General features: G+C 45.7%; 1 protein-coding gene across 3 annotated transcripts in view; it reads left to right on the forward strand.

Annotated features, from left to right (window-relative positions):
- The window catches only part of LOC135496201 (cadherin-23-like), a 30,083-nt gene extending 12,463 nt beyond the window's left edge, over nt 1-17,620 (forward strand). For 2 of the 3 annotated variants that reach the window (XM_064785382.1, XM_064785390.1), the window contains 22 exons: nt 271-349; nt 701-773; nt 4,001-4,173; nt 4,458-4,584; nt 5,048-5,187; nt 5,482-5,617; nt 5,995-6,225; nt 6,532-6,695; nt 7,979-8,128; nt 8,378-8,494; nt 8,967-9,147; nt 9,771-9,997; nt 10,283-10,468; nt 10,801-10,911; nt 11,148-11,268; nt 11,642-11,896; nt 12,102-12,379; nt 12,838-12,926; nt 13,193-13,409; nt 13,722-13,887; nt 15,325-15,904; nt 16,635-17,620. In XM_064785382.1, the coding sequence (XP_064641452.1) occupies nt 271-349; nt 701-773; nt 4,001-4,173; nt 4,458-4,584; nt 5,048-5,187; nt 5,482-5,617; nt 5,995-6,225; nt 6,532-6,695; nt 7,979-8,128; nt 8,378-8,494; nt 8,967-9,147; nt 9,771-9,997; nt 10,283-10,468; nt 10,801-10,911; nt 11,148-11,268; nt 11,642-11,896; nt 12,102-12,379; nt 12,838-12,926; nt 13,193-13,409; nt 13,722-13,887; nt 15,325-15,904; nt 16,635-16,662 (3,829 nt within the window). In that variant the 3' untranslated portion in view covers nt 16,663-17,620. Of the gene's footprint in view, nt 1-270; nt 350-700; nt 774-4,000; nt 4,174-4,457; nt 4,585-5,047; nt 5,188-5,481; nt 5,618-5,994; nt 6,226-6,531; nt 6,696-7,978; nt 8,129-8,377; nt 8,495-8,966; nt 9,148-9,770; nt 9,998-10,282; nt 10,469-10,800; nt 10,912-11,147; nt 11,269-11,641; nt 11,897-12,101; nt 12,380-12,837; nt 12,927-13,192; nt 13,410-13,721; nt 13,888-15,324; nt 15,931-16,634 lie in introns of all 3 variants that reach the window. The other variant, XM_064785400.1, reaches the window with a different exon arrangement.
- Nucleotides 17,621-21,911: the final 4,291 nt, after the last annotated feature.

Here is a 21,911-nt window from a genome sequence, read left to right on the forward strand (position 1 = left end):
TGGCATCGCTTTTATTCCCGGGTGTAAGGATGTTGAAAGTGTCTGCCTAATTCAGGGTATCAAAATAGAGTCAGTTGTTCATTGCATAGTATTCAGGACAGTTATAACATTGGTGTGTTATCATGTTTAAATTGCCATAATAGGAATGAGACAATCTCATACATGAGTGGCATTAGTCTGGTTATACCTAGATGTCGAGAGTCATCAGTTATCAACCCTCGTTTTTAAAAGCTGTAGCGCTAAGCACTCAGTCGTCCAATACTATTCCAGATTCAGTGTTATCATTGAAGCAAATGATGGAGGTACTCCACCTGGGAAAAGTAATGCAACTGTCAGGGTCCAAGTTGTGGTAAGTAAGTTATAAAAGTGTCTTGTCATTAGCTGTGGCTTCAACCACTTTGTGTAACAGACACGAGTCCTGCGGTGGTCAATTCATTATGAAAGAACACTTAGATAATTCCAGAGGAGATCTCTTGAGAGAAAAAACAAAATGCTAGACTTCCACTCCAGTAGCTGATTGATGATAATCATTTGAGAACCTCCATACCAGAGAGTGTAGGCCTAGACGTACTCTTGGTTGACCATTGACTGACATCGTCAAAAGGCTATTTCACTGTTCCCACTGTGACGTTATGAGAAATGCCACAACTTATGATGATGTTGGTGCAAACATTGCTGATATGTGGTTTTCATCCTGTAGGATGTGAATGACTTCCCTCCAGTCTTTAACCAGTCGACATACAAAGGCTCCGTTTCTGAGGCTGCAGCACCAGGTAAGAGGTCAAGTGGTTAGGTTTCTGAGGCAGCAGCACCAGGTAAGAGGTCGGGTGATTGGGTTTCTGAGGCAGCAGCACCAGGTAAGAGGTCGGGTGATTGGGTTTCTGAGGCAGCAGCACCAGGTAAGAGGTCGGGTGGTTGGGTTTCTGAGGCAGCAGCACCAGGTAAGAGGTCGGGTGGTTGGGTTTCTGAGGCAGCAGCACCAGGTAAGAGGTCGGGTGATTGGGTTTCTGAGGCAGCAGCACCAGGTAAAAGGTCGGGTGATTGGGTTTCTGAGGCAGCAGCACCAGGTAAGAGGTCGGGTGGTTGGGTTTCTGAGGCTGCAGCACCAGGTAAGAGGTCGAGTGGTTGGGTTTCTGAGGCTGCAGCACCAGGTAAGAGGTCAGGTGGTTGGGTTTCTGAACCAGCAGCACCAGGTAAGAGGTCGGGTGGTTGGGTTTCTGAGGCTGCAGCACCAGGTAAGAGGTCGGGTGGTTGGGTTTCTGAGGCAGCAGCACCAGGTAAGAGGTCGGGTGGTTGGGTTTCTGAGGCAGCAGCACCAGGTAAGAGGTCGGGTGGTTGGGTTTCTGAACCAGCAGCACCAGGTAAGAGGTCGGGTGGTTGGGTTTCTGAGGCTACAGCACCAGGTAAGAGGTCGGGTGGTTGGGTTTCTGAGGCAGCAGCACCAGGTAAGAGGTCGGGTGGTTGGGTTTCTGAGGCAGCAGCACCAGATAAGAGGTCGGGTGATTGGGTTTCTGAGGCAGCAGCACCAGGTAAGAGGTCGGGTGGTTGGGTTTCTGAGGCTGCAGCACCAGGTAAGAGGTCAGGTGGTTAGGTTTCTGAGGCTGCAGCACCAGGTAAGAGGTCGGGTGGTTGGGTTTCTGAGGCAGCAGCACCAGGTAAGAGGGCGGGTGGTTGGGTTTCTGAGGCTGCAGCACCAGGTAAGAGGTCGGGTGATTGGGTTTCTGAGCCAGCAGCACCAGGTAAGAGGTCAGGTGGTTGGGTTTCTGAGGCTGCAGCACCAGGTAAGAGGTCGGGTGGTTGGGTTTCTGTGGCTGCAGCACCAGGTAAGAGGTCGGGTGGTTGGGTTTCTGAGGCAGCAGCACCAGGTAAGAGGTCGGGTGGTTGGGTTTCTGAACCAGCAGCACCAGGTAAGAGGTCAGGTGGTTGGGTTTCTGAGGCTGCAGCACCAGGTAATAGGTCGGGTGGTTGGGTTTCTGAGGCAGCAGCACCAGGTAAGAGGTCGGGTGGTTAGGTTTCTGAGGCTGCAGCACCAGGTAAGAGGTCGGGTGATTGGGTTTCTGAGGCTGCAGCACCAGGTAAGAGGTCGGGTGGTTGGGTTTCTGTGGCTGCAGCACCAGGTAAGAGGTCGGGTGGTTGGGTTTCTGAGGCTGCGGCACCAGGTAATAGGTCGGGTGGTTGGGTTTCTGAGGCAGCAGCACCAGGTAAGAGGTCGGGTGGTTGGGTTTCTGAACCAGCAGCACCAGGTAAGAGGTCGGGTGGTTGGGTTTCTGAGGCAGCAGCACCAGGTAAGAGGTCGGTTGGTTGGGTTTCTGAACCAGCAGCACCAGGTAAGAGGTCAGGTGGTTGGGTTTCTGAGGCTGCAGCACCAGGTAAGAGGTCGGGTGGTTGGGTTTCTGAGGCTGCAGCACCAGGTAAGAGGTCGGGTGATTGGGTTTCTGAACCAGCAGCACCAGGTAAGAGGTCGGGTGGTTGGGTTTCTGAGGCAGCAGCACCAGGTAAGAGGTCGGGTGATTGGGTTTCTGTGGCTGCAGCACCAGGTAAGAGGTCGGGTGGTTGGGTTTCTGAGGCTGCAGCACCAGGTAAGAGGTCGGGTGATTGGGTTTCTGAGGCTGCAGCACCAGGTAAGAGGTCGGGTGATTGGGTTTCTGAGGCTGCAGCACCAGGTAAGAGGTCGGGTGGTTGGGTTTCTGAACCAGCAGCACCAGGTAAGAGGTCGGGTGGTTGGGTTTCTGAGGCAGCAGCACCAGGTAAGAGGTCAGGTGGTTGGGTTTCTGAGGCAGCAGCACCAGGTAAGAGGTCGGGTGATTGGGTTTCTGAGGCAGCAGCACCAGGTAAGAGGTCGGGTGGTTGGGTTTCTGAGGCTGCAGCACCAGGTAAGAGGTCGGGTGGTTGGGTTTCTGAGGCTGCAGCACCAGGTAAGAGGTCGGGTGGTTGGGTTTCCGAGGCAGCAGCACCAGGTAAGAGGTCGGGTGGTTGGGTTTCTGAGGCAGCAGCACCAGGTAAGAGGTCGGGTGGTTGGGGTTCTGAGGCTGCAGCACCAGGTAAGAGGTCGGGTGGTTGGGTTTCTGAGGCAGCAGCACCAGGTAAGAGGTCGGGTGGTTGGGTTTCTGAACCAGCAGCACCAGGTAAGAGGTCGGGTGGTTGGGTTTCTGAGGCAGCAGCACCAGGTAAGAGGTCGGGTGGTTGGGTTTCTGAGGCAGCAGCACCAGGTAAGAGGTCGGGTGATTGGGTTTCTGAGGCAGCAGCACCAGGTAAGAGGTCGGGTGGTTGGGTTTCTGAACCAGCAGCACCAGGTAAGAGGTCGGGTGGTTGGGTTTCTGAGGCTGCAGCACCAGGTAAGAGGTCGGGTGGTTGGGTTTCTGAGGCAGCAGCACCAGGTAAGAGGTCGGGTGGTTGGGTTTCTGAGGCTGCAGCACCAGGTAAGAGGTCGGGTGGTTGGGTTTTTGAACCAGCAGCACCAGGTAAGAGGTCGGGTGGTTGGGTTTCTGAGGCAGCAGCACCAGGTAAGAGGTCGGGTGGTTGGGTTTCTGAGGCAGCAGCACCAGGTAAGAGGTCGGGTGGTTGGGTTTCTGAGGCTGCAGCACCAGGTAAGAGGTCGGGTGGTTGGGTTTCTGAGGCTGCAGCACCAGGTAAGAGGTCGGGTGGTTGGGTTTCTGAGGCAGCAGCACCAGGTAAGAGGTCAGGTGGTTGGGTTTCTGAGGCAGCAGCACCAGGTAAGAGGTCGGGTGGTTGGGTTTTACTGCTATGTTGGCTTGTGTGAGTTAATGATACACGAACTGGTGAAATTGAGGTGAAATGATATGATGGGATGTATTCAAGATTGAGCTTGATCGGTTTATAAGGCCGCGATCATGATGTTGATATGATATCCTATCATTGTTGCCTTATTTTCCTGTCGCTTTCATATCTTATTACAAGCGTGCTCTAGCTTTTTGAGGGTTGAGTTTTGCCAAACTGTACCTTAGTCTACGTAAGAAAATCTTATTGTCTTCATCTTCAGAGTTCCTTGTCCTGAAAGTGGCTGCCACGGACCAGGATGGTGGACCAAATGGGGAATTCAACTATCAGTTGTGGGGAAGTCAAGATAGGTTTCTCATGCGACAAGATGGCTGGATTACTTTACCCCCACAGCCAAGTCTTGACCATGATGTGCAGTCTCGATATGAAATGGTGGTATGTATGAGAAGGGTGTGACAGTCAATGAAGTACCTACCTGTATTTTGACAAGCTTGCATCAGGTTGTTGGGATTCCATCTTAAAGCCCAACTTGATTCAATGCAAGTTCTACACAACTACATCAATGTCAGGAGGCAGAGGGCACTCTGTAGTGATGGTTCTAGTGTCTGCAAATGTGAGAATCAGTTATGATGAAATAGTTTAAAGCTTAACACATATTGATCCAGCGCTGAAGAAAGTTGTCCTTGCCCTGCAAATGATTCACTTGTAACTATTTCTAGGTGTACGCAATAGATAAGGGTGCTCCCCAGATGACTGGCAGCTGTAATGTGATCATTGAAATCAAGGATGTGAATAATAAGGCACCGACGTTCAATAAGACCACGTACTTTACAACTCTCCCATCAGGTAATAAGTGAGAGTTGCATGAGTCACGTTGATTTTAAAAACAAGATTGACTTAATGTTGTAGACATTTTGACCGTTGATCCTCTTCTCAATCTTGCAGTTCTGTTTAGCAAAAACTAATCCCTCGTGGGTAATGATCTTCATTAAGATGCCATTTTTCATAATCATATACATATACATGCAAATGAGCCCAACCTTGTTGACTGGTACATGTATCATACTCCCAAGTAGGTCCAATAAGAGACGTCCAACCATCCCTCTGTAGATGAATTTCCTTTATAGAATTGTAATTGTCATACTCTGCCCCCTGAAGTTAATCAGTTACTGAGAGAAATGAAACAATATTCCACTTTACCTTAAAGACTGAGCTAATGGGAAGCTTGTCACCATCATACAAGGTTCAGGTGTACTGCACAACAGACTAGCTGTGCTAGAAGACTACTACTATCTTTGCCACTTTTCAGATGCACAAAAGGATTTCGTTGTTCAGCAGCTCCAGGCAGAAGACAAAGACACCAACCCAAAGTTGGAATATAAGATTCCATGGAACTCATTCGTGGTCCAGGATGTCAACAAACGAGTAATTAGTGGATCACCACTAGTAGTAAGTAGCACACAGCAAATAAATCACCACTTGTTGTCCTGTCAGAACCTTGGCGACTTTGAGAGAAATCCAGCTCTCACCGATAGGTTTGGTAAAAAACAAAAACTCTAATATGAACGTACATGGATGATGCAGCAACACCTCTGCGATGCTGTCAAATGAAAGTGACAAGGGTTATATTGGAAAGGTGTCCTTGTAAGAGAACTGAGGGTGTCCTACCCACTTAGAATGGTTGCACTGCTTGCAGAAATGGGCCAAGTGTCAATTCATGAAGAGTTTGTTTCGTATTTTCAGCACCAACTGGCAGTGGATAAAACGGGCCGTGTTTACCTAATGGTGAATCTGCGACCAGAAAATGCAGACACTTTCCGGTTCTCGGTTACAGTAGAGGATAAGAATGCTGTGTCACTAAATCCCCAAACTGCTACAGGTGTGTTTCCATGCTTCAGTGGGGGCCTTGTGTCACATGATGAAAGGCAAAGCAAGGTTGACATGGGGAGAGATACAATGATGTCATTTGATTTGCAAATGCATCATCATAAAGTTTAGCGTTGTAACCTATCTGCGGGCAGACACTTCTTTACAGTAGTTCAAAAGCTGTTTAAGAACAATTATGTCTTAATTGCCTGAACATGACTTAAATCTCTACATTATGCACCTGGTGAATTACACTAGCCTGTTGGCTGACCTTTTTTCTCAGTATTCATAATCTGTATTATGAAGTCAGTGGTGTTGTCCAAAAGAACACTTTGACACAATCCTTTTTAAGAACGGGTTTGAATGATAAAATCATCTTTTTCATTGCAGCCACGGTTATTGTGAATATTTTTAGAAACCAGGGAGAGACACCAGTGTTCAATTCGCCGTGGACACCACAGAATCCGATATTAACTCAGTCCATTCCTGAAGAGCAGGGCAACCAAACATCTCTTCTGAAACTGATAGCCCGTGACCCTAAGACCAATCAACGGCTCGAAGACTTTGTGAAAGTGCCTGGGTCAGATCCCGATGGTTTCTTTTCAGTGGATCTGAAAACAGGTTGGATATTTCTCATCTTATTTAGATTGTTTTTATTTCTTTAAGTTAAACCCGATTCTTTATTTTACTTTTGGGCAGGATTAATGCATTAATCGCAGCCCCACTTTGCCTTTAGTTTAGTTCAGAGCTTTAAGCATGTGCAACAAAAATAGCTCTACACAGGATATTGAATGAATTCATGAAGTCATAGAGACAGAGAGAGATTTACAAGTGTGAGGAATGAAAAGTCCAACCGGGAAAACTCAGGACTGTGTCAGTGATGAATTTTGTGTCACCCTGTGTAAGCAGTTCATTCCCAACTTGTAGGTGAGGTTCGACTGGCCAGGAGTGTTGATTATGAAGCAATCAATCCGAAGGTGATCCGCTGTGAGGTGGTTGTCACATCTGTCGATAGGAAGAGAAATGCCACCGCCAAGATCATCGTCAATGTACAAGACATTAACGATAACAGCCCAACGTTTGCTAAGCAGGTAGGTCATGTGACTTCAGGGGAATAAGAAACTTTAAACATCTCGGCCGACGGACACACTGGGGACTGAATAGTGCTGTCCTGGGCCAAGGGACACACTGGGGACTGAATAATGCTGTCCTGGGCCAAGGGACACACTGGGGACTGAATAGTGCTGTCCTGGGCCAAGGGACACACTGGGGACTGAATAATGCTGTCCTGGGCCGAGGGACACACTGGGGACTGAATAGTGCTGTCCTGGGCCAAGGGACACACTGGGGACTGAATAATGCTGTCCTGGGCCAAGGGACACACTGGGGACTGAATAATGCTGTCCTGGGCCAAGGGACACACTGGGGACTGAATAGTGCTGTCCTGGGCCAAGGGACACACTGGGGACTGAATAGTGCTGTCCTGGGCCAAGGGACACACTGGGGACTGAATAGTGCTGTCCTGGGCCAAGGGACACACTGGGGACTGAATAGTGCTGTCCTGGGCCAAGGGACACACTGGGGACTGAATAATGCTGTCCTGGGCCAAGGGACACACTGGGGACTGAATAGTGCTGTCCTGGGCCGAGGGACACACTGGGGACTGAATAGTGCTGTCCTGGGCCAAGGGACACACTGGGGACTGAATAATGCTGTCCTGGGCCGAGGGACACACTGGGGACTGAATAGTGCTGTCCTGGGCCAAGGGACACACTGGGGACTGAATAATGCTGTCCTGGGCCGAGGGACACACTGGGGACTGAATAATGCTGTCCTGGGCCAAGGGACACACTGGGGACTGAATAATGCTGTCCTGGGCCGAGGGACACACTGGGGACTGAATAGTGCTGTCCTGGGCCGAGGGACACACTGGGGACTGAATAGTGCTGTCCTGGGCCGAGGGACACACTGGGGACTGAATAATGCTGTCCTGGGCCGAGGGACACACTGGGGACTGAATAATGCTGTCCTGGGCCAAGGAACACACTGGGGACTGAATAGTGCTGTCCTGGGCCGAGGGACACACTGGGGACTGAATAATGCTGTTATGGACAGAAAGGTGTACCTTGGATACAGTGTTAATGGGTTCGATGCCACCATTCTGGACAAAGATATGTGTCCTTGATAGAGAGGTCTTCCTGCTACTGAGGTGTCTGCTTCCTTTCCTGGCGGATTTGTGCGGAAGTGTCGGCTAGTAAATTGAAAGAGTATGTAGGTCTACATCATTATTACTCTTCCACTCACACAGGAAGTTATTCACTTTGCATACTTTCACTAATCTGTTCCCTGCAGTCAATTTTATCATCTTTTTCAGGCATTTACATTCAGTATTTCAGAGGGTTCCAAATATCCTTCGTTTGTCGGTTACGTGCGAGCGACTGATAAAGATTCGGGTGACTTTGGCAAGATAGCTTATACTCTGACGGGAGAACGTTCACAGGACTTCATGATTGATAAGGACACAGTAAGTCACTTGGGTCGACTGAGCACTTTGATGTGTTCCAGCTGAATGGCTGAACAGGCCATCCTATTGAAGTCTCCCCCATCAGCTTGTATAAACTGGGACATATTAGCCTGGGCCAATGCCCCCCCCCCCCCCCCCCACTCGGCCCTCTTGGACCCTCCCCTGCCTTACTATATCATGACTCTATAAATAAGTGATTATTATCCATGTTTCTTGGCCTTATACATGTAATCTTATTTTCTACCACAGGGAGATATTCTAGTTGCTGGAAGACTCGACCGTGAGATTTTCCCCAGATATCAGCTACTCGTGACAGCGGAGGACAATCTTATTTCAACCAAAGACAGGAAGTCGGGAATCGCAACCGTAAGTTAAAAGTTAGAGGTTGTATGGTCCTAACTATCACCAATGAATTACAAAAGCGACCTTATCACACCAATGCTACAGGACTTACATTAATAAGGCCTACTAGTAAGACTCCAGTTCGAGATTCTGACAATTAGTGTTCAAATGCCCAGCATAACTAACAGAACTGATACTGGCATACAAGCCTGGTCTACTGAGAACATCCATCTCTCCACACCAGCGTTAAAGAGCGTGAGCTTTGGTGCAGAGCTTTCAGGGTCGTGGCTTCAGCACTCTGGAACAGTCTCAACCATACATGTAGTATACCTCAGATGGACACTTTGAGCAAGTTCTAAAACATGCTTATTTGGGAGACACTACGCATAATTGACTGTTTAGTGGGGGACTGTCTCAACATTTATGTGTTACGGAGAAACGGCACCTTGCAAATTGATAGCACTAACTGCTTACTTACTTACTTTATACCATGAAGGTGACGATCAATCTTGTGGACGTGAATGACAATTCACCGCAGTTTGAAGAGACGGAGTACAAGATGTACACAATGGAGTCAACTCCAGTGGACACATCACTTGGGAAGGTCCTCGCAGTCGACAAAGATGTAGGCATTAATAGCCAAATATTCTACTCGATTGTTGACGATAATTCATTGGGTAAGTGAAAAGATGTCTGAATAACTGTAGAACATATTGCAAGATGCTTGTAACACTAGTTAGTGTGAATTGTGAAATATCTACTGAACAGGACCAGAAGACTTGCCATGTCCTGTTGACCCAGCAGCGTGACCGAGATGATAGGCACCCTAGGTTGGCCCATCCTTGCGGAACAAAGACGCCAAGCCAGGCTCCTGCTCTTCTTCAAAATCCTCCAGCTGCAGGTCGTCGTTGAACACCACCTCATCGCGACAACCAGAAGGACCAGACATGGCAACTCAAGATCCTTCAGGCAGGACCACACCACCACCGAGGCCCAAAGAAATTCCTTCTTCCCGCGTACGACCGTCGACTGGAACAGCCTACCTGAAGCCACAGTGACGGCCGAGAACACCGACGCCTTCAGGAAGATGCTCACCACTTAGACCAGCGCTGATTTTAACTATTTTACCTTGCACGACCTTACATTTTATCAACTTTTACCATCCACCAACCAAGCTTTTATCTGTTCAACATGCGCCTGGGACTAATGGTCTGCTTAGACTGAAACCCAGTATTGGAAGAAGAAGAAGAAGAAGAAGAAGAAGGCCTAATGTTGTTTTTAAGTCGCTGTTGTTTTCCAGGCTTCTTCAAGATCGACCGGCTCCGTGGTGTAATCAAGACTGCGACTTCCCTCCTAGGACATGCCCGTGGTGCCCCCTATTTAGTCATCGTGGAGGCGTTAGATAATGGTAGTCCAAGTCAAAGATCAGTTACTACAGTTCAGATAACAATACAGGACCCACAAGCTTTCATTGGTCGACCTACTTTCATCAACCCTACACCGGGAATGGTCGTAGATATCTTTGAGGTAAGGTGTGTGCTGTCTGCTGATTTCAACAGTTTCCTAAGGACAGAGTACAGTTGATTTTGCTAAGGCTTTGTACTTTGTACTGATTTAATGCTTGATTTATAGCGGCCCCTTACTATCTGTTCAATTACAAATCAATGCATGAATGAATACATGGGAGAAACATGCTGTCGAGGCTGTACGATGCTAGTCTTTCTCATTAGAATATTGCTATGAAATTCATTTGACTTCCATGCAGTTAGCGTTGTAACTGTTCATAACCATTGCTCTTCATCCTCTTTACAGGAGCAGCCTCCCCATACTCCCGTGCTGACATGTAAGGCATCAGACTCAGATGGCCCAGCCTCAGCGATCAGATTCAGTTTTGTAGCGTCAAGGAACCCTGACCATGCCAAGTTTAAGATTGATCCCATTTCTGGAAACATAACAACTGCTGAAGTGCTTGACAGAGAGAAACAATCACATTATGATGTAAGCCATTGCCACCTAGTGGCTCTTTGTATCCTTTGATGGTCAAATTGTCCTCTGGAGATGACCGGTTGAGCTGATCTTGAACCTGTCTCTGATGCTTGACGTAGTAGAGTCATTCTCTCTATGATGTAATCAGTCGATGCTATCTTCCTCACAGTCAGTCTAGGGTAGTGCAGCTTGTTACTGACAAGGTGTTTCTGCATGATTTGACACTCTGCACTTTCTTCATCCACATGCAATACAGTATAGAGATGCCTCAGAGAGTAGAGTTTTAGTAGTCGTCATGACACTTAAGCCAGCTGCCAGTAATGTGTGTTTCATTGTTTTTCCAGCTGCAAATCCAAGCGACTGATGGGACAGGGAACGTCTCTGCGATCATGCTGGGAGTTCGGCTCATTGACATTGATGACCATGCGCCAAGCTTCTATGACTGTAACAATGATGTAAGTATACGACCCACTGATGACCTGTTTCAGGTAACAAACCATTCACATACACAATGCTTTGCAGTTTCGAATTGCAGTTGTATGATTTAGATATCAAAGGTCCATTTACTCAACTAAAATGTTCAATTCCTCAGTGTGGTCAGAGCAAACTGCTGCTCTGACTGTTGGGAGTAATATCATTCAGACTCTGATGTAAGTGGGGAACAACAGGTAAATCTTCTCCATTCTAACAGGCAAAGAATCCACTGACTGGCAGCATCTATGAGAATGAGACACCACCCAATTTTGTGTTGACGGTGCTTGCTTGTGACTTGGATACTAGTCCAAATAATCTCCTCTTCTTCAAGATTACATGTAAGTCATTTTCATTTTGAACATTGATTTAGTGTGTTTGAGTATTGTAGGACCTCTGTGATGAGGACACCCCATGAACTGATATTGGCAGGTGTCCTGAATACAGAGTAAGCTGTCAGATTGAAGTGAGATTGGTACCAAAGGTTTACCTCCAGGCGGAGACACTTGCAATGTTTCACTGGCATTTCAGTGTGGTGTAATATACTAGGTTCAAGCTAAAACCTCTACTAAATACAGCCAGCAGTCACCTCCATGGATCAGTTTGCCCTCAAGCTCTGAGCTGTGAGATGTGTCTCTGTTAGGGTCCCTCTCAAGTCCTGTTTTTTCTCTCATTTGGTCATCTTCTACTCCTCTGAACGTGATGTTTATACAGGTGGTAATGAAATGGATCACTTCACCATCGGGTTGCGTGACGGCATCATCCACAGCAAGTCTTCCCTTGATCGCGAGAAGATTAACCAGTACAATTTATGTGTGACTGTCTACAGCGCTGACCCAGGCACAACCCGCAAAAAGAGAGCAGTCAAGCCCATTAGATCATCCACTATTGGGGTTAAAATTGAGGTCTTAGACAGAGATGACAACGGACCCACATACGCATTTGTCCCCAAGAAGACTTTCACTACAGGTAATCTTTACAGAAGTCAAGTATTGACAGCTGTGTTGATGCCATTGCTTCAGTTGGCCACTCCTTGGTAACATCTTTAGGTTGGAATGTACAGGTTTCTCCTTGAGACACAACTATGGTTTAGGGTCTGTCACAAGTAAACCATTAGTTAACACTCAATTATTTATGGCTTTCGTTAATTTCCCTTGCACATTTTCGTTTCCAGGTTTGCTGATAAACGCTGCATACAACAGCCTCGTCATCGACGCACACGCCAAGGACCCTGACACGCCCAAACACTCCGTCACCTTTTATCGATTACTCAACATGCAGTTCATGTCTGCAGGACAGATACGCAGCGCCCCAGGTGCCTTCCAAGTTGACATGACATCCGGTGAAGTCAGAACGAGTATCGCATCCTATTCCGACTACACCAATGGACGCTTTCAACTTAATATTGAAGCCTATGATACACTTGGACGCAAGGATAATGCCACAGTTCTGGTGAGTTCTCCTTCCATCTGTTCGAGATCTGCTGGTGACAAAGGCTGCCAATTTGACATCGGTCTGAAATCACAACCATGTTTGTAGAATACAGATGATGAGTGGCATGTCAGACGGGGTTAGGAAATGCAACCGAACCATATCGCTTGTGATCTCTGATGTAATGCTGGAATTCCACTAGACATCACAAGTCTGTTACATGCAAATCATCTCTACACCTTACCACCCGTAGGTGGGTGATGTCACCCCTCACCTCTGTATAGTATCTGTGAAGTCGATTAGCTCATTGGTGATTTGGCCAAATCAGTATCATCAAGTCCTGTATCTACAATTAGACGAAGGATGTAGGGTAGACACTTCTCACCACTCTGATTTATTGCATTACATACTCCAACCTCAACCCAATTGCAAAAACTGCTGTTTGATATTCAACTGATCATGTTCACCTGTCTTTCCAGATCTATGTGCTGACCCAGAGCCAGAGGTTGAAGTTCATCTTTGCGAAGACACCAAGTGACATCCGAACCATCACTCCGACATTCATGAGGTAACATCATCTTTAAGTCATAACCACTGTGCTGCTTCTTTCAGTGCTGAATGAAACAAAATACTGCGGTGATATTTGACCGCCTGGACACAAAATATTGCTGATTTAATACAACAGCAGTGACTGTGTCCCTGCTCCCTACCACCTCATACGTTGGAGCCTATATAAATTGTAACATGTCAGAGGTTTAACAGTTTTGAATAGACTCATCTGGTCGTAGTGATAGACACAAACGTCTGCTAAAGCTTACTCTCTTTCTCCTGTAGTGATGTGAGTTACGTGGTCAAGGGGCGGATAACAACTGATCTAATCCGGTTCTCAGTCGGAGATGCTGCAAACTTCGATTTCCAGAAAACTGACGTGTGTTTCCATATGGTGAAAGACAATGATATCCTCCTGTATACTGATGCTGTGACTCTCCTGTCTGCCACCAAGCCTGAGCTGAAGAAGATCTATGAAACATATGGAATGACAGAGATTGGGGTAAGTGATGGATTGAAATCAGTCTTGTGGTTTGAACGGCCAGGTCTGTTTGTGTCCAATTGAAATGACAACCCTCCAGACCACGTGTTGCAGGTGGTAAGCTCATGCTCTGAATTTGAAGGCCACGGAGAAGAGAAAGGTATTCTCACTGTGGGTATTGGTGATATACAAAATAATGCATATTTGGGTAGAATTGAGACATGCTGTACTCAGTGTTGACAAATGTGGAACTTAGACTGGTTATTGTTGGTTATCACCTGCCTACGACAGACATGACTCAGTCCCACTGAGCTCACTCGTATTGTATTTCAGCTGTGTAACATCGGAGTGAAGACATACACACGTTACACGGAGGTCAGCTTCTGGTGGGTGATCATCGTGCTGGCGTTGTTCCTCTTCATCTTTGTCTTGATCTGCGTCCTGGTCATCATCTGCCTGTGGAACCGGTACAGGAGGTTCATGCTGACCAACACCTCATGTAAGTACCTATGGTCATCATCTGCCTGTGGAACCGGTACAGGAGGTTCATGCTGACCAACACCTCATGTAAGTACCTATGGTCATCATCTGCCTGTGGAACCGGTACAGGAGGTTCATGCTGACCAACACCTCATGTAAGTACCTATGGTCATCATCTGCCTGTGGAACCGGTACAGGAGGTTCATGCTGACCAACACCTCATGTAAGTACCTATGGTCATCATCTGCCTGTGGAACCGGTACAGGAGGTTCATGCTGACCAACACCTCATGTAAGTACCTATGGTCATCATCTGCCTGTGGAACCGGTACAGGAGGTTCATGCTGACCAACACCTCATGTAAGTACCTATGGTCATCATCTGCCTGTGGAACCGCTACAGGAGGTTCATGCTGACCAACACCTCATGTAAGTACCTATGGTCATCATCTGCCTGTGGAACCGGTACAGGAGGTTCATGCTGACCAACACCTCATGTAAGTACCTATGGTCATCATCTGCCTGTGGAACCGGTACAGGAGGTTCATGCTGACCAACACCTCATGTAAGTACCTATGGTCATCATCTGCCTGTGGAACCGGTACAGGAGATTCATGCTGACCAACACCTCATGTAAGTACCTATGGTCATCATCTGCCTGTGGAACCGGTACAGGAGGTTCATGCTGACCAACACCTCATGTAAGTACCTATGGTCATCATCTGCCTGTGGAACCGGTACAGGAGGTTCATGCTGACCAACACCTCATGTAAGTACCTATGGTCATCATCTGCCTGTGGAACCGGTACAGGAGATTCATGCTGACCAACACCTCATGTAAGTACCTATGGTCATCATCTGCCTGTGGAACCGGTACAGGAGGTTCATGCTGACCAACACCTCGTGTAAGTACCTATGGTCATCATCTGCCTGTGGAACCGGTACAGGAGATTCATGCTGACCAACACCTCATGTAAGTACCTATGGTCATCATCTGCCTGTGGAACCGGTACAGGAGATTCATGCTGACCAACACCTCATGTAAGTACCTATGGTCATCATCTGCCTGTGGAACCGGTACAGGAGGTTCATGCTGACCAACACCTCATGTAAGTACCTATGGTCATCATCTGCCTGTGGAACCGGTACAGGAGGTTCATGCTGACCAACACCTCATGTAAGTACCTATGGTCATCATCTGCCTCTGGAACCGGTACAGGAGGTTCATGCTGACCAACACCTCATGTAAGTACCTATGGTCATCATCTGCCTGTGGAACCGGTACAGGAGGTTCATGCTGACCAACACCTCATGTAAGTACCTATGGTCATCATCTGCCTCTGGAACCATATTGACCACTGACTATGGCACAATCATTAAGAGCCCCTCCGACTTAATCAATCCCGATATCACATCTCGTGTTCCTAAACTAGCCATCGGTCACTTTCCTCATTTCAGATATTGTCAGGATGGGAACTGGTGGAAACCTTTTGACCAATCATGTGCTGATGTCCACTGACATCTCATCATCCAAAATCGCTGCCAGTGAAATGAAGAGAACCTCCAAGATCAGCTATGATGAAATTGATGTCAGTTTACCTGTACCAGCTCCTATGGTGAGCTCAACTGAGACAACAGTGCTAACCAAGACCGATGGTGGTTACACTAACTACGGCTATGATAACACGGAGACTTCAGTCATGTCCACATTTCAGCCGGGAGTGTATGAAAGCCCAGAGAGCATGATGACCACTACAACTGAGCGCACCAGTGATGTGGTCGGTGGTACTGTTGCTGTCACTGGTGGTGTTGTAGGCGGTGAAAGCACCACCACTGTCACCAAGGAAACCACCACCACCCTGGATCCAAGCAGTGGCTCTGATATGAGAACCATCAATGCTGGTGGAACACCGACAGTCCTCAGGAAGATTGTAACAACGACAACAACCGTGACGGAGGAAGTGGTGGAAGACCCATCACCGACATCTGGCGTCGTCATCACAGATGTCACATCGCCAGCTCAGCCGATTAACGATAGGTACTGATTGTTACAGACAGGATGAGGTGCTTAACGTTACCAGGTCTTATGCACCTGTAGTGATTTAGCACCTTCTTTATTGACCGTTGAAGACTGATTACAATTTCAGTAGCCATTTTGAAGACTGCAACTAGTGAACATCCAACTACATTTGTTGATCTGAGGTCCATGAATGGCCTATCACTGTGGGAAAATATCAGAACTCTTTCTAGACTTGCATGTGGAAGAAATTAAAATGTTCTCTATCAGTCTTCGTTGGGTTAAGTCTAATGCACACTGTTACCTAGCGCCTGTCACAACCATGTCTTAAAAGTGAAAAAAAGCTTCCACCGCTGTCGAAACCTCCCTAGCACTGGTGAAACCCAACATCCCAACCAAGCTGTCGAAACCTCCCTAGCACTGGTGAAACCCAACATCCCAACCAAGCTGATTGCCTGATTAGTATGCTTCACACAAATTCATGTTTCCTTCCACACCCTTCTTGTACACCTTTCAGGCCACCTGTCCCCTCATCATAAAGATCTGGAATCTCTGACTTTCGCTTTTAATCAAAGATGTTGATGAACTGGAATCTGAAAGAGGAAAGCTTCATTGAGGACTAGCCTAAGTTGTTTATGGCTTTCATTAACGAGACAGTTCTAGAGATTCTCCTTAGATTATAAGCAACCCAGTCATTTCTTCAACCTATCTTATTGATGTTGCCTCTGTAATGTGTCACTCTCTATTTCAGTTATGATCTCTACGCATCAGTGCGCTAGCATCGAGGAGGAATAGCTTGCACCACCAACAATTCGTAATTCGTGAATGCTGGAGACATTGTCCGTCCAGTTTGTTTAATTCACAATAAGGAAAAGGCCTGTGTTTTTCCTTTTAGAAGAGACTACATCCATTATTTGTTCACCAGTTCGGTCAACATAAATGACTTCACGTTGTCAAACAAGACTAGTTTTGATGACCAACCTTTTTAATGCTTTATAATTATGTGATATTTTTATTTTGATCAATCTTATGTCAAGTAATATTCCAAAAGCCCCCACATCGAGCAAGCTGGTCTGTAGGGTCTATTTGTCTGAACATGATTGCGACGAACTATACATTATGTACACTGTTAGTTGTATGTTAGCTTTATTTGTTAGAGAACTTTTTGTTTTTACGTGTTGTGATATTTGTGCCATATTTTGTACATAGCATTGTAACCACTAAAGTTGGAAGAAGGCAATGATTTTTGGAATCATCTACCAGTAGTTGAAGTGTTGTAATAAGGGAGAAGTTTGTACACCCGTTCTCAAGCATATTTGTAGGGCAACCTCCGCCTGTAAGACCATTTCTTGCTGGGATTTACACTTCCAGCGTATGCTATAAAGCATACCCCATTTAGGTTTGTAAACGAGTTTCTTGTTTTGCTGAGGTTGGAAGCTGAAACACCATTGAATTGCCTTTGAAGCCAATCTAGAGATTTGACTTGTACCTCCTTCTTGAAACTATTTTGTTTCCAATTGTCGTGGATCTGTTTATAACCCCTGACTGTGTCATTCTACCCCTTCTTCTTTAGTGTGTCCTGGTAGGTTATATTTATTGTAGGCCGGCAATATGCCATTATTTATTGTCATATTTACAGAAAGTGTATATAGCAGCTATTTTCATATCAACAGCCATGACTTGAACTCACATTTTTGTAGTTAATTTTTAGTAAATAAAAGGTTTTAAGACCATGAAGTCCGTTTTCATTTTCCCTGACGACTTACAATCATTTAGGACAATGGTAAAATGATGCTTCATGGAGAGTGTCTGTGATAGGAGGGTGTCCCTTACAGTCTACAGTGTCTACAATCTAGAGGCAGTGTGTGAGAGATGCTTCTGCAATAGGAGGTTGCCCTTCCTCAAGGGGTATCTGTAATCTGAGGCTGTACATGTCTCACATAAAGGTGTCTGCATTAGGACGTTGGCTCTCAACAATACAAGGTTGTCCCTCTTTGAATGGTGTCTCCAACTGGTGGTTGTCGCCTCAGATAGAGGTGTCTTTAAGCTATATCCCTCACAAACAGGTGTCTGCAATGGGAGTTTTCCGTCTGGAGAAAAGTCCAGCGAGATTAGGAGACAGGTTTTCGTTTACTTCCAACTATCTATACCAAGATTGCTCTTTGTGTCCCGGTTGGAAAACAGCGACGAAAGGAGGTTGGCCCGCATTCCCAGAAAGTGTCTCAATTTCACCATGGTAAATCCACAGGGCTGGCGACCTGTAATTGACACCCAGAATTGACATTCAACACTGATAAAATAGATATCTCTTTCATTATCGCGCAGACCTGTTTATAAAATGTTTACTCAATATTACTCAACTGTGAATTAATGAGCTGGTAATCCTTTAGAGGCTAAGCCGAAACAAGCTTGACCAATTTGGCAAATAACTGGTCCAGGTATCAAACAAAATTGGTTGTGACCTCGGCTGATACCTCATGATAACCAAGATATCGCTATAATAGACTCCTCAGATAGTTGATATGAGATTATCTCTGAGCCGATTTGTCAATGTCCGAGATTAAAAACGGACAAATCTATAAATGACAAGCGTAAGATGACAGGTACCGACAAACAAAGTGTCATTGAATCGATGTTCTAGCGACAAGAGACAACTTCATGCGCGGTCCTCTAATTGTCACAATCACGTTTCTCTTACGGCCCAGAGAGAAAACACGTTTCGGACTCGACGAATTATACTCGGAAATCGACGGTTAAGTCACCCCTATGAATGATGTGAAATGCGAAAATGGTCCTGGAAAATGCCGGCTAAAATAGGCCTATGCACTGTAACACACGAGCCTGGGACGAAGCATCTTGTTATCGGTGTGACACTATATCAAAATGCAATCGAAACGCCTGGACTATAGGTTACGACTTATTATCAGAGGACTTAATTTACTTCAACATCGGCTTCTCAAGCTTATTACCTTTGAAGACAAAGTCACAATCAAGCCAGAGGACAAGACAACATTGAACGATCATTGTCGTCCGAATTATTTCGAAAAGTTTGAAATGACGATCTTCGGATATCCTAACAACGGCAGTCTCTGCCGGGTTTATTGTCTTCGTTGTCTTAGTTCGTCTGATCCTGGCCGAGTCCGTTTCACGCTTTCAAATTTCAATCTCTCCAATTTTGGTATTACGAATAATGAAGTCAGACTTATAAAGTGATCATGTTTAAATTCAAGGCTCAAGTGTTATCAAGCTTACATACTGGAGGTGTTACCCCCGGATTGGTTTTAATAGCTTGCAAATCGCCCCAGGATTACTCCATTTAAAGATTTAGAGACACAATCTCGAAATGATCCTTGTTGACTTTTGGTGATATCGCAACGACTGGCGCCAGTGGCGGTAACAATCAAAAGCTATTGCGCTACCCAGACGAGCTAAGAACCAAATATTACACCATTGCCTATTTCGAATTTATCATATTTGATAATGTCTACATTTTGATAAGTTAATCCTTAACTGATACAATTCTTATGATATGTTTGTTTACCTTCGATCAAATCATAATTTCGGGGTATATAGGAACTATCTTGACACTTTTCATTGTCGTTATAACTATACTGGACTAGTGGCACTCATATCAACAGCTTTTCCACCTCGGAGACACCCATGTTCTTCAAAACTTCTCACCCCAAACTTGGCTGAACCAGAGTCTTTCTATACAAAGAGATAAGATAGTGTATAGAAAGACTCTGGCTGAACCTATCGAATTCGATGATTGCTGCTGATAGCTGTTTTCCACTGCCACGCTATAGTTTCCTTGTTTGCTCACAATGTGTCATGGCGGGCTTTATGGATACGAAAAAAGTGGAAGGTCATGTTTCTTTATGAACGACTTAACTCGAGAAAATGTGATATTTTATCTCTAATGAGTGTTTTCCGTGTCCGGATTACACGCTGCCTCTTCTGAGATTACATACAAAACAGATGAGTTTTACCAAATCTCCTTATAATAACTTCTGCGTCCTTTTTTGAATATTGCATCCAATAACGCTGGTGATGACAAGCCAATGATGCCTGATAGAAGTAACTACTTCTCCAAGTGACATTCCATGATCCTTAAGGATCCTTTCGGCATATTCGCACATTATTAAAACTTCCACCGGCAGCGCAAAAATTGACAACCAAAATCTCTACTTAAATTTTCCGCAAGGTCAGAAAGGATGCTAAGTCCCAAATCGGCGTCCATGTGTAGCGTTCCTTGTGAATCATCACCTGCAGGGATGATGAGGACTTAATTTGGGCTTTCAACGTCTCAAATATGACAAGACAAAATATGGAGCATGGTGCTGTGACCAGGACAATTAACATCTATTAGCCTCTCTGACGGAGGTGATGACATTTTGGGCTTAGCTCGGGATGTGATGTAAGTCCTGGGATATGCCTGGCATAACTAGGAATCGTCTTCCATATCTTTCGTTGACATGTGTCATCATTTTATGTATGAATCCAGCTAATAACATGCATTATATCTCTGACCTAATTAACAACAAGATACGATGTGCATTTGTCTTCGAAAGACCCTGGGTAACATTTCGCTCACGCCCTCTCTCGGCGTTCTCGTACTATATCTTCTCGAAGTGTCTTTGAATTACCGTGAACAATACTCTGTCAATAGGATGACTGATGTATGAGTAGGGGAACTGATCTCTATCCTCGGGTCCTTCTCTTACTTTATCATACTTTCTCTCACATTCTGTGTGAAGGAATGCGATAAGTACAATACAATATTTAGATTCAACAAAAACATAAACTCCCATTCGCGTATCGCCTCGCGGTTTCTGTCCTGACGCTATTTGCATGATCGGGGCATTCAAACACAAATTGATCTAAGCTGATGATGCGCTTCACACCTCATGTCATTTCCACCTTACTTTTCACACCTTCTAGCAAAACTTTCCTCTTGGGCACCATCCTAAGAATATTTTGATGGGATTGATATTTCCATATGAAGTGTCTCGGCATGAACTAAATTGGGTTCCATAGAAGACAGTTTGGCCAGTAGCGCAGGTACCTTTGGTCGCCGTTCCAAATCCGCCGCTTACGGCCTATTGTGGTGAAAATCCTCCTGATATGTTGGGACAATAAAATGTGCATCATTTCGGATTATGAATACAAAGAATACAAAAAGGTGTGAGCGTGTATAGTGATTTATAAATCTACAGTTTAAGTTTTGAAAATAGGCGCAAATCCCCGGGAATATTTAGGATAATACTTGGGGTGTTGAATAACCACGCGAGCCAAGTGATCGAAAGGCCTCATCATAGAGGCGAAATTTCGATTCCAAGGCGAGTCCTTATTTCCGTTGCTATCGACCTCATGTCGGAGGGGGGGAGGGGGTGGCTGGTTATGATACAGCGTACCCCGTGGACCAATGTCGAATCAAAGAAACAAACACTTAAGTTATTTTGATGAACTCATCTTGTCCTCTTCTGTCAGCTCAAGTATGATTCCTAGTTCCTTGCCCCCCCCCCCCCTGCCTCGTTGACATAAATAGAAATGCTGCAATCTTGACTTAGGACAGAGGCGCAAAATACTGACAGAGAGCCTGTATATACTGAGGTGGACATTAAGGTTTACTACCGGTAAAGTTGGGAGAGTGTTTCCTTCTTGCCAACCTAATTTACATACTGCCGTTATCAAAATAACATACAAAATAATTGACCGAACTCCAACAGAAAGCCTAATAGCAAAATGATTGGGTGAGAAAGTGTTTGTTTTCCTAATCCCTTTACACATAATTATAATTATTCGTCAGCACAACATGGCCGCGACGGTTCATTAAACAACAAGTTGCAACAATTCAAGTGACGGTTGACCTTCCAGAAAAAAGTTGTAATCGTTTAAATCATTTGTATTAACACGTATCACAGGTTCTGACAATGCCAAACCTCTATTGTTGTCTACCCCAACTCAAATGTTGTGTTATTGTCTGACTTCTCTGTGACAGGTTCATTCGAAGGCCCCAAATGGGGTG

This window comes from Lineus longissimus, chromosome 1 (assembly GCF_910592395.1).
Source record: "Lineus longissimus chromosome 1, tnLinLong1.2, whole genome shotgun sequence".
Lineage (NCBI taxonomy): Eukaryota > Metazoa > Nemertea > Pilidiophora > Heteronemertea > Lineidae > Lineus > Lineus longissimus.